General features: G+C 35.4%; 1 protein-coding gene across 2 annotated transcripts in view; it reads left to right on the top strand.

The window, feature by feature from the left end:
* LOC113106359 (A disintegrin and metalloproteinase with thrombospondin motifs 7-like) overlaps nt 1-13,016 on the top strand; it is a 78,930-nt gene that overhangs the window by 30,526 nt on the left and 35,388 nt on the right. For both annotated transcript variants that reach the window (XM_026268214.1, XM_026268215.1), the window contains exons 14-16: nt 5,272-5,392; nt 5,521-5,765; nt 7,782-7,929. In XM_026268214.1, the coding sequence (XP_026123999.1) occupies nt 5,272-5,392; nt 5,521-5,765; nt 7,782-7,929 (514 nt within the window). The remainder of the gene's footprint in view (nt 1-5,271; nt 5,393-5,520; nt 5,766-7,781; nt 7,930-13,016) is intronic.

Below are 13,016 nucleotides of genomic sequence, written 5' to 3'. Positions count from 1 at the left end.
TACAATGAAATATAAATTATTATATTTTATTTTTATTATTATTATTATTAATTTTTAGCTTTTTAGCCTTTATAATCAACAATACGGTTGGTTATACATCAAGTCAGCCCCTGAACATTTATTTCATTTCAAATCATTTAACTAACCAGCAAATATTCATTAAGAATATAGACAAAACATGTATTAATGTAATTGTCTATTGGCAATATGTTTAATCTGTTCTATATTTATTTATATTTATTAAAACTAACATCATTATCAATTTGCCACTTCTATAAATCAATTGCTTAAAAAAAAAAAAAAAAAAATCACAGATCCCTTTAGCCTACTCTTACTCTAATATATGTATCATGATACACTAATGATTAATTATTACTTAATACAAAATTATGTTTAATAATAGAAAACAAAATAACTCCACATGATGTTTCTCTCTCTGTGCCATTTAGTGCTTTCAGACAATGATGTGTGTCATTAATAATTTATTTTGCATGGCTGCATAATGTAATGCCGAAATACACAATAATATGTGTTCAATTTCAAAAAGTAAATTAAAATAAATCATGATCGTTTTCTAAAGTATGTTTTCATGGGTGTTAATCGCTTCATTTTTTGTTGGAAGAAAAAAAAATCTGTCACACTGTGATAAAGGCTGAAAGTGAACGCAGCGAAGACGTACTGGTATTGGATGCGAGAACACACACACCACACGCACACACGCACGCACACACACACGCGCCCACGTACGCACACACACACACACACACACACACCTTGTACTCTCTGATGTTCGCTCTGCTCGGCGCCCCTGTGGATTGAAAAACGCGCTGAATCCATGCCAGATAAGGGGAGGAGCCGGAACTTGATGCAGCTTGCCACCGTCTCAAATGAGATTTTAAAGGGGACTGAAGCGATCACTAATTAATTAATCAAATAATTTTTAGGGGGGCTGGGCATAAGTTTAGGGGGGCTGAAGCCCCCCTAAAAAGGGCCTAGCGACGCCCCTGATAAAGACCATTACTTGGATGCGGAAATAAGGCAGCGCGCACGAGAAATGATCCAGGCTGCGCTGGATACGGAGAACCCGCATGGAGACGGAGAAGCGCCAAGTGCAGGAGACAGATCAGAGGGCAGAAAAAAAGACTGATCTCTGCACCAGATGAGGGGCATGCACCATCGTTCTCTGATATGTTAAGTGAAATTCTACAAGAAAGTGCCTCAAATAATAATAATACGTTGGCTATTTTGTTCTTTAGGCTACTATATATATATATATATATATATATATATACACACACACACACACATACATAATATCAGATTGTAGCCATATTTATGCTAGATTTTCTGCTAGATTTCTGCTTTAATTTGATAAAAATGTTTATTTATGCCCTGGCCCTATTTAAATACACTCTCTCAAATATTTGTCAAATGTCAGGCAGATGACAAGCTCAACTGCTCAACAGCTAGATGGTTATCTGTCTGAAGTCCCCATCCCCAGAAGTGACAACAGTCTTGCCAACTGGAGAAGTAATGCATTTTCTAGTCCTACATAGAAAAATTTCAAATGCACTTCACCTAAATGCACTTTGTTTTTATGAGAGAACTGTTCATTTTAAAACCTTTCTGCAGCCAGTAGGCCTGTACATTGTACACATGAGTGGGATACATTTTTAGTTAGAATTTTATTTTATACTGTGCATTGTTGCAATGTGCTTAATAAATATTTGCATCATTTGTAATTATGTATTTTTATGTTTTTTTTTTTTTTTTAATAAATTATGTAATTGTAATTATCTTTGAAACTTTAATATTAATTTTTGCAATTTCAATGTCTTAATTTTAGTAAAATTAGTACACGGTCATAGCAATAAATGCAATGGTACTAATAATTGGCATAATTTCTTTCGGTGTTTCGGTTTCGGTTTTCGGCCTTGGTTTTCTCTTTTTCGGTTTTCGGTTTCGGCCAAGAATTTTCATTTCGGTGCATCCCTAATTTTTATGGAGAAGAGTTACTTTTCCAAGCACTTAAAAATGAACAATTGAACAGCAGATGTTTGAGTGAAATGTGCCAGTGAATGAAATGTTGCAGTTTTCTCTGAAACTGTCAACGCATAGCCTAGATTTATGCTTTAAAAGGGTTAGTTCAACCAAAAATAAAATTTATGCCATTAATGACCCATCCTCATGTCGTTCCAAATCCGTGAGACCTCTGTTTATTTTCGGAACACAGTTTAAGATATTTTAGATTTAGTCCGAGAGCTTTCTATACGTCAGCACCGTCACTGCAGTGTTGTGATTGCATTTACAATAGACCCAGAAGAGAAAACAATTCAATTCAATTCAAGTTTATTGGTATAGTGCCTTTTACGGTGCAAATCATTACAAAGCAACTTTACAGAAAATTAAGTTTCTACAATATTTAGTAGTAGCTTATAAGTGGTGACTGTCAGTTTACGTGCATATGACATGATTTTTCAGAAAAATTAATACAAGGCGTAGTCAACCAGACGATGAACATTATTAACAGCAATTATTATATGATGCAATCAAACTTTTAGCAATATCTGTTAGTTCGGTTTGTTGATTCAGGGTTAGCATCATCTGGGGTCCTCTGAGGGTCAGCATCGTCTCTTCTCGGGTGTTCTGGATCCAGACTGGAGCTTGTGTAAGTCCTAGTTACCACGGGATGTAAATCACGTGTCAAAACAGAGAAACAAATGAAGACATCATTAGCGTAGCTACTGTTCCAACAAAGTAAAATTAATTAGTTTAACCAAAAATAAAGAATAAGAATGGGCATTTGATCAGATGCAACTGCAGTCACAAATTATGAGATGCATTATTCTAATGCTTGGCGAAAGAGATGTGTTTTTAATCTAGATTTAAACAGAGAGAGTGTGTCTGAACCCCGAACATTATCAGGAAGGCTATTCCAGAGTTTGGGAGCCAAATGCGCAAAAGCTCTGCCTCCTTTAGTGGACTTTTCTATCCTAGGAACTACCAAAAGTCCAGCGTTTTGTGACCTTAGGGAGCATGATGGGTTGTAGCGTGGTAGAAGACTAATTAGGTATGCAGGAGCTAAACCATTTAGGGCCTTATAGGTAAGTAATGATAATTTGTAACTGATACGGAACTTAATAGGTTAGCCATTGCAGAGACTGTAAAATTGGGGTAATAAGATAATATTTTCTTGACCTGGTAAGGACTCTAGCTGCTGCATTTTGGACTACCTGTAGCTTGTTTATTGACGAAGCAGGACAACCACCTAGAAGTGCATTACAATAGTCCAGTCTAGAGGTCATGAATGCATGAACTAGCTTTTCTGCATCAGAAACAGGTAACATGTTTCATAGCTTGGCAATGTTTATAAGATGGAAGAATGCAGTTTTTGTAACATGGGAAATATGATTTTCAATAGACAAGTTTCTGTCTAATATAACACCCAGATTTTTGACTGTAGAGGAAGTTACAGTACATCCGTCTAGTTGCAAACTGTAGTCTACTAGATTCTGTGTACTGTTTTTTGGTCCAGTAATTAATATCTCTGTCTTATGCAGTAATTACAGAAAGCTCTTGGACTAAATCTAAAATATCTTAAACTGTGTTCCGAAGATGAACAGAGGTCTTACAGGTTTGGAATGACATGAGGTTGAGTCATTTAATGACATCATTTTCATTTTTGGGTGAACTAACCCTTAAGTTCAAATGCAGATCTTCTACAATATTACATTTAATCGAACTAAAATTGTGAATTTTTGAAAAGGACCATATATTTATTTCTCAGTCTCTTTATTAGAATACAACTAGAAAATACAGTAAATTTGTATGAAAAAACAAAAATAAAACTATAGACTACAATACCAAGTGTTTAGTGTGACCTCCCTAATTAATGTCATTGCTAACCCCTGCTATCTCATGTCTAAAAGGTGTTTTACACCAGGTTTGTTCAAGGTGATCCCCTGTTTATTTTGGAAACCACGTTGTATGAGTTAGCTGTTTGCTAATATGTATAAGACCAACTCTCTGTAACATTATTCCATTCAAAATGCCAAAGATCACAGAAATTGACAAACATAAAATATTAATTTTACATCAGCAAGGACACTCTCAAAGGGAAATCAGCAACAAACTGGATACCCAAGATGTGGTATTCAAGAAATCTGAAGAATCAGGAGAGCCCAAGGACAGAAAAAAAACTGGAAGGCCTAGAAAACTTCAAAAATCAGATGAGAAGTTTCTTAGTTTCATATTTGTGATGCCAGAGGAAGCCCAGCAAGGACCTGGCTCAGCAACTGGCAGCTTGATTGGGTGTGGTCTTTGTGGAAAGGGTAGCAGCCACTTTTTGGAAGGAGAATGGGGTGAAAAGGCTACGATATGCTAAAGTTCACAAAGATTGGAATGAAGATAAGTGGAAAAAATTATTGTGGATTGACATATCCCAGTGGTAATTTTTTGGATCCAATCATCAACAATATGTGAGAAGAAAGGGTTGGAGAGAGATGGATGATATTGTTTGTTTGAAAATGAGGAATAACTATTGGTAAAAAAAAAAAAATATATATATTTTTTAAAGGATTGTTTATTTTCATAATTGTATTAAATGTGTTTTGAATTAAGTGACCTGAATAAAAATACAATAAAAAAGACCTAAATAATATAGAGGCAATATAGGATCACCTGGAAAGAGAAAGAAATAAAAGACAGTCTACTCTAACTCTAAAGAAGAACTCTGGGAAGTGCTGAAAGAAGCCTGGTATAATATTATCAAAGATTACTCCAGAAACATCAGGACAGTCTCCCCAAAGAGTTGAAGTTGTACATAGTTATAAGGGAGGACACACTAAATACTGACTTCTGCCTGTTTGTTATGGAAAAAGTGTGGTTTCAAATTTAGTGTACATATTTCCTTTATATTCTGTTTGTATCTTAATAAAGAAATGTAAATGTATGGTCATTAAAACTTTGCTAAAATGACAAAGCTGGTGGTGGCCAGTACCTTTGAACAATTCTACACTCTATATACAGAAAGCAAAATCAAAATTTGCCAAAAGTCTACTCACCCTCAGGCCATCCGTAGATTATTTTGTTACTTCACTGGAACAGATTTTGTTCAATTTAACATTATATCACTTTCCCAGCAATGGATCATCTGCAGTGAATGGGTGCTGTCAAAATGAGAGTTCAACAGGCTGAGATAAATATCACAATAATTCATATCACTCTAGTCTAATTGTGGAGTTAAATTTATGATCTGTCTCTTCATGTCAGTACTTAGGCTGTGATTATGAGATTGACTCGGATGCTGTTGAGGATCAGTGTGGAGTGTGCCATGGAAATGGATCTACGTGTGAAACAGTGAGGAAGACCTATAAGAACAGTGAAGGGCTCGGTTTGTAAAATGAGTTTCAGTTTATATTTTACTCAAAGCAGCATTAATTTAAAAAAATATAACATTGCATGTTTGTTTTCTTTCTACTTTATTTGTTTGAATAAGCTGAGGTCATTTTTGTCTCCCAGGATATGTAGACATAGGTCTAATTCCGGAAGGAGCGCGGGACATCCATATCGAGGAAGTTGCAGAGGCTGGGAACTACTTGGCATTGCGCAGTAATGACCCTGAAATATATTTCCTGAATGGAGGCTGGACGATCCAGTGGAATGGCGACTATAAAGCAGCAGGAACAGTATTTACTTACGAGAGGACTGGGCAGCTGGAAAATCTATCTTCCCCCGGACCGACTCTGGAGCCAGTGTGGATTCAGGTACTCAGTCCCATGCTGAAGTCTCACATACTGCTTATGAGCAGAATCTAGCATGTGATGTTTGAGACCTGTCTCTTTTCACAGGCACCTGCAAAAGTGCTCTGTTAAACTAGGTCACAGTTTATTGAATCTGTGGATGAAAAGTGGTTTAGAGTTTAAATAGAGACCTAAAATGGTATCCATTATAATTTAACATCTCACATTTGTTGAATGGAAAGATATACAAACAACTTATTTTATGAAAAAAGAGAACAGAAGGTATTATCCATGGAAACATTTATTGTCTGCTTCAAACACTACAATGGATAACAGGCCTATTCTTTATGAATAATTAAAGCTGCAAATTTCTCTGAGCACAGAGCATTCGCTGCTTATGTAAAGACGTCTAAAAAGAAACACACACATAAATGTATGGCATCCTCCTTCAACAGTAAATATTTAAACTGAGACAGCATCTCATAGGAAAAGTGAAATCAATGGCTTAACCCAATGTATTTGCATAAATTGCAGGAAGTAGCTTTATGATCTTTTTCAGTAACAAAAGATTAAAGTATAAATGTATTCCATTCGTTGTTTAAAAAGCAAAATATATTTGAAGATTTTTATGGATTTTATTTATTTCATAAAAGGCTTATTCCCAATTGTAATCTCTGAGTTTTATGATTACAGTAGCCATGTTTTTTATGTTGTAGCACTATTAAAGGTGCTGTATGTAAGATTGACACCGAGTGGCTGAACTAGGTATTGCAGTCCAAATTCAAAATATTGGAGAGAATTTTTTTCACCCGGCCCCTCCTCCTCAGACTTGATGCACACTCAGGTTGCCAGACTGATTACACAGATAGGAAGGAGCGCACTTGACGATGAATAAAATGACATGCGTGGTGTTTACCATGAAATACAATTGGGTAAATTGGCAGTGGGCGAGTTTCACTAAATAAAACATGGACAGACATTCTGGCCCAGAACGCACATTTTCAAAGAAGAATAACAGACTATAGCATCGTTTTTCAGATATACATGTTATCTACGCATGTTTCTTAAAGAACCGCAAACATATTATGGTATTTTTATGCTTTAGTACAGTCAAAATCTTACATACAGCACCTTTAAAGTGAAGATAGAGTTTATTAGGGATTTGGGCTAGTATGTGTTACAGAGGGGCCTTCTAGACCTCTCTGGACCTCCTCCCACAGAGCGATTTGAGGTCTTTGGCTTGCAGACTTTGCGTGGGTGGAGAAAGAAGGATGTCTTCATCAGCAGGAGGCAGACAAATGAAATATTCTTTAATCACTCTCCATATTCTTAAATCCCATGTAGAAGAGAGCAGCTTACAACCTCACTTTTTGGAGACAAAAAAAAAAGTCTGGCATAATTATATGTTGGTTCATCTGTAAGGGAAAAATATTGTACCAATCAGATTTCACATTTTCAGATATTTTAAAATAGTTGCTGATCTCAACACCGAAATATTTTCTTTATATTATGGGCTGGCAACAGCCTCACATTAAAATACATTCATACAGTCAACATTTTGTTATTGTGCAATGTATCAAAATGTTATAATTGAAATGTGTGCTAAAAATAATAATGTTATATGCGATAATGCATACTTTCCGGTGTACAATATTTAATGACAAACATAATGATCATTGTTAATATTATTGAATTAAACAAGAAAATTAACCACAGCCTTTCCTGGTACCTAATTTATAGTACTTGACTTGCAGTTTTCTAAAAAAAAAAAAATTTTTTTTTACACATCTTTCAAAATCTGGTTGCTTATTTGTAAAAAAAAAGAAATTGCTAATTCATTAATTTGACCTTTTTCATAAAAAATAATAAATAATAATAATAAAACAACTATACCAATACAATGTCATAGAATCCTGACAAATTGATATCTGATTATATGGCAATTGCCCTAGATTCTAAGTATGAGATTTATGGGTTTGTGTTTTGTTTGTGTGTTGATGTGTCAAGGTTTCTCTTTAATCTGCCCTCAATGTTCTCCAGCTGCTTTTTCAAGAGACCAATCCAGGGGTGAGGTATGAGTATACCATAAGCAGAGACATTCTTGTCGACTCCAACAATGGCACTGCTGTCTCTTATTTCCAGTGGATTTATGGGTCTTGGAGTGAATGCAGCGCCACATGTGGAACTGGTAAGGAGTCATCTCATTGCACGTTCCAACCTACACACAAGCACAAGCTGAGCCAATCCAGACTGATTTGCCTATTTATTTTAGGTAACCGCTTTGTTATAGTTTCATATTATACTAGAAATGGTAAAAAGTGCAGGAAATATCTGAGTTGATCTGTTTGTTCAATCTAGCTCTATAGCTAGTTCGAACAAACAGACTATAAATTAGCTCTCTGGCAGACATTGCTTTCACAATGAAATGCAGGCAGACAGAGAACTTCACTGAATTTCTATAAAGTTCAAACAGGCCATGAACTTTATAGGAAACAGACTTTAGACCAGCTGATGCTACATGAACTAAAATGTAATGTGATTGGAAGCAAGACTTTATTTATGGTGGAATATTAAACTGCATGGTCTAATAAGATATTAAAATACAGTCACATTTTCTGTTGCTCTGTCAAATATTTCGCTTAAGGGCAAAAAAGTTTGCTTATGTTCAAGTTGATCACACAAATTTCCTGCATGGCTGCATGGTTAAAAAGTGGCTTCTGTGTAAGCAGTGCTCCATGCATCACTACACAATTGACAATAGACAATAGACCTTTTTTGCCAGCGAGATTTTACCATAACTTTGCTTATGTGACCACACCTTTGGACTGTGGACAGACTTGGTGCAAAAGTCATTACTAATGTTTGTTGTTCACGGACTGTTTCATGAATACTGTGCATGTAGCCATATTAAAGGCCTCAATTTAATTCAGACTAAATGGAATGAATCGATGTGATGTCACTTCGAACAAAAACAGGAGTTGTTTGTTTTTTTTGGAGTTGTTTTGGAAGTTTGAAACAGCTTGCCTAAGAGAGCTTTTCAGAAAAGTTTGCTTCAACTGGCAAACACCTACAAACTACAGTTGGTTTGTGGCTATTACATAAAAGGTAGGTGTGCTCTGGGGCTCTGCCTTCTGAGTACATGCATAGAGCTGCTTTATTGTAGAAATTAAAGTGTCTATATTTAAATATGTATTTATTTATTTATCTATTTATTTATTTATTTTTAAATGCTGCTTAGTATGAAAAAACATATATTTAGAAGCATGGATTTTGTCAGAAGTCTAGATTTAATTTATTTTATGTTGGTCTGGGTAGCACCGCCCACAGTGAAACAACATTGTTTCAAAATCCTGCTTCACACAGGACTTTGAATAGCTCAGATTTTGCTGTTTTATCTATTATTTCATTCAACTCGTTATAACATTATTACTATGAGTACCGAAACCCAATATTAAAGGGGTAGTTTACCCAAAAGTGAACATTTACTCACCCTCAGGCTCCAAATATGTACAGATAGGTGACTTTTTTTTTCTGCAGTAGAACAGTAAATAAGATGTTTAGCTGAAACCATGGTCCTTGGAGATACATCAAATGCAAGTTAACAGTTGCACATTTTTGAGAATAAAAGAAAAGCATATCAAAGAACACAAAATTATACCTGTGTCTTTTGACAATATATTTGTTTTAACAGTTGGTCTGTGCAAGAAAAATACATGTTATTATATGTAATTCATAGTGATATGCACTTGAAAGGTGGTGGCAAAATGAAAGTTTTTATGGTTTCTCTTTGTTTGTGTAAAAAGGTGAGCTTTATTTGCTTTTCTATGTAAAACACCCTAATTTCACATCAATATCGGATGCTAAAGTGATATCATAATATATGTAAAATATATGTTAATAATCAGGGGTGCACATAAGTTTTTCAGCCTGGTTCTTAAACTAGCCTATGCTTTCCGGGGCCACCAAGAGGGTAGGGCTCGAATGGAAATCTCCACCACGTCCCGCGCCCTAGTGGTACGACAATTGGTTTTTCAGGGTGGCTTGCACTTGTTCTCTGCACCCCACCCTGGTGCCTTTTTTCCCAGAGGTGCATGAGGAGCTTACCAGGTCATGGACAGCATCTTTTACTACCAGTAAGAATTGATATTGAGTGCCAAATATCATTTTTTTAATTATTACAATAAGGCGCTCTATATAGATTTCCCTTCTCCGTGGCTGGGCCATTTCCACCTTCTTTCCAAAGCACACCGAGCAACCATAAACCATTCAACTATTCTCTGTGAAGATGGGGAAGCACAAGGAACTGAAGGATTAACAAATTTCCAGCCACTGTATTAGCTCTATTGCTCTATTTTTTACCGCATCCAGTTTTATATCAAGAAAGCTGGATGCTCTCTCGCTCTTTAGATATTACAAGTATGTGTTATGCAATGTGGGCAGTGGGCACCGACCGACAGAAACATAAATCTGCACCTATGGCATGGACAACAAAGAGAAAACTTGCACTTAACCCTCTGGAGAAGTTTTGGTAGCACTTTATTTTACAGTCCTGTTCCTCATGTACATACTATGTACTTATTATAGTAATTACAATAACTATGTAATAACTATGTAATAACTAGGTACTAACCCTGAACCTACCCCTAAACCTAACCCTACCCCATGTAGTTACCTTGTGTTACCAGAACTTTCTTAGATAAATACACTGTAAGTACACTATAAATACATGTTAGTACACGTACTGTAAAATAAAGTGCAACCAAAGTTTTGACATGCCCTTACTTTTGTGCTTTTTTTCAGTTGCTTTTAAACAAATTAGTGGCTAAAGTCTGAAAACACTGTATTTAGTACATACTGGGCTACAGTAATATGTAAATATCATGTACTGTAAAGGAGCGTTTATCCTTTGCTGAAATTTCCGCGTGTTCATGGAGAGAGTGGTTCATGGTTGCTTAGCAAAGACAGATGCCTCAGGAGCGCAACTGCCCAAGCATATGGAAAGTAGGAGAAAGCGCTACACCTAGCGTTTTCCACGTGTTTTTAGGCGCGATATGTGAATGGCCCCTTATAGTGATGACTCTTCCCACCTGCCTCACGATGGTCCAGCAGGACAGACAGCACCAATGCAGGAGGCAAATGCTAGTATGCATGGCTCAATAGATAAAATAAATCTGACTTTTGTTTTAAAGTTCTCCAATCTGTACCTATTTAACGTAGGTGGTCTGATTAGTCTGCTAGTGCCACTGTAGAAGGAAAATACTACTACTACTACTAGGAATTTACTGGGAAAGTGAACAAGCTCTCATATTATAAAAAAATGTATGTAGCTTTTTTATCTTGCAGACATCATCAGAATAAAATCTTTAAAGGGATTAAAAAATGTTTTTTAATTAAAGTTAACTTACCACACTCTTGTGGGCTTTTATCATCACAATAAATCTGTCATGGTGCCATGCCATCGTAGGGGAGATGTTTAATAACACCTACAACCTAATAACACCTAAAATGCAACTCATAAAACTCTCTGTGCTGTCTGTTTTGGGGGGATAGGCATTGATAAATTAGACTTTATTTATTTATCACAATTTGTTGATACTTTACTACATGCTAGGTGTGGATAAATGTATCATCTATTATTCAACAATGCTTATGATGATGATAAGAACTTTGTCTGTTGCTCTTATGAATGTTTTTAGCATGATTTTTTAAAAAGGTTAACTACCAAACTGAATAAAATAGCATAGCATTCTTCATTACCAGAGTTTGCCGTTTTTATTCTGTAAAATTTTAGTTTTATGCTCCCCACAAAGACGCTTATAATAGCTGGATCTGGCAACCGTGCCCGCATCCTCACTAGCAACTCTCTCTCAAGCCCTGTTTGGTGACCAGATAGTGATTTACACATCTGACACATTTGCCCACAAAGATAGCATTTTAAATCTATTATGAAGCACGTCCATGTATATGCTCACATTAAAAGCTTTTTTATTGAAATGGAAACGTTATAATGGGTGATTGCATTACACGCAGAAATATTCAAGAGCATTGAAACTTGTTTTCAGCTTCTGCCCCATGAATTGTATGAATAAAACATCCTACTTAAAGTTTGCTGGTTAACTCTCAACAGCTTCCAAAAATACAATTGAATAAGAGGAAACTATGCCCATACTACAAGTGCACAAGTCTCAATAGTGTTGAAGAGTTTCAATATGACTTTTTTTTTAGATGCAATTATTCTATATCATAAGAGCAGAATTACAAATTAAGGGCTCCCATTAGATCAAATAACATTTTGTAAAATGAATTAAGCTATGTATTCATGTTCAAAGTTATCAATATATATATATATATATATATATATATATATATATATATATATATATATATATATATATATATATATATATATATATATATATATATATATATATTATAATTTAATCAAAATTAGGTCATAGAAGGTTTTGGGGTTTTAATTTTTGTCACTCTGATAACAATGTTAAACAATTATCTACACATACAGCAAACAAACATACTGTACAACAGTGTTCTGCACAATTTAGAGGTGGGATTTGCAACCCAGTGTCCATGTACATCTTTTGAGTGTCACAGCAATCATTGCAGACTGACACCTGGGCCCCAGGACCCTATATCCCATCTGTTTGAGGGTTTATCTGATAACATTCTTCCAACACCTGTGAAGTCTGTGAAGCCTCTGGACTGTGGGTCCCTTCATCTCTCTGTTTGAGACTCTGATTCTCAAAGCTGTCAAATAAAGGTCAAAATCAGCCCGAGGACATGACTCTAACAGAGGAGAGTACACAATAAGGGCTATCCCTCATCCTTCTGGAGTCAGTTCAGTTCCTAGGGGAGAATAGCAAGGATTAAATAAGCCTGTTTTGCTGCTATCTGTGTTTTAGAACTACAAGACTCTTAAGATTAAGATTTTTTATATTATTATTATTATTACATTCAGCATAGTCATCTCCTCGCATTTATGTCTAGAGTTTATTAAATAGGACAATGTTAAATTTTTTATCCAAAATGTTATCAAAACACAAGATCATTGGCTAGTACTTGTGTTCTTAAGGAACACTGGATTATTAAACATTGTTAAATCCCAGCCAAATTAAAATGTGAAGAGGCATATTACTTATATTGAAGAAAAATTATTAGAGTTAGTGGCATATCACTCTTTCTTATATTGTGTGAAATTTAAAAATAGATTGAAATGCCACTATCACTAAACTTTAGTACCATAATGTCCTTCTTTCT

The sequence above is a fragment of the Carassius auratus genome, chromosome 7, assembly GCF_003368295.1.
Source record: "Carassius auratus strain Wakin chromosome 7, ASM336829v1, whole genome shotgun sequence".
NCBI lineage: Eukaryota > Metazoa > Chordata > Actinopteri > Cypriniformes > Cyprinidae > Carassius > Carassius auratus.
The sequence above is the reverse complement of the archived record's forward strand: the minus strand, read 5'-3'. Positions and strand labels throughout refer to the sequence as shown.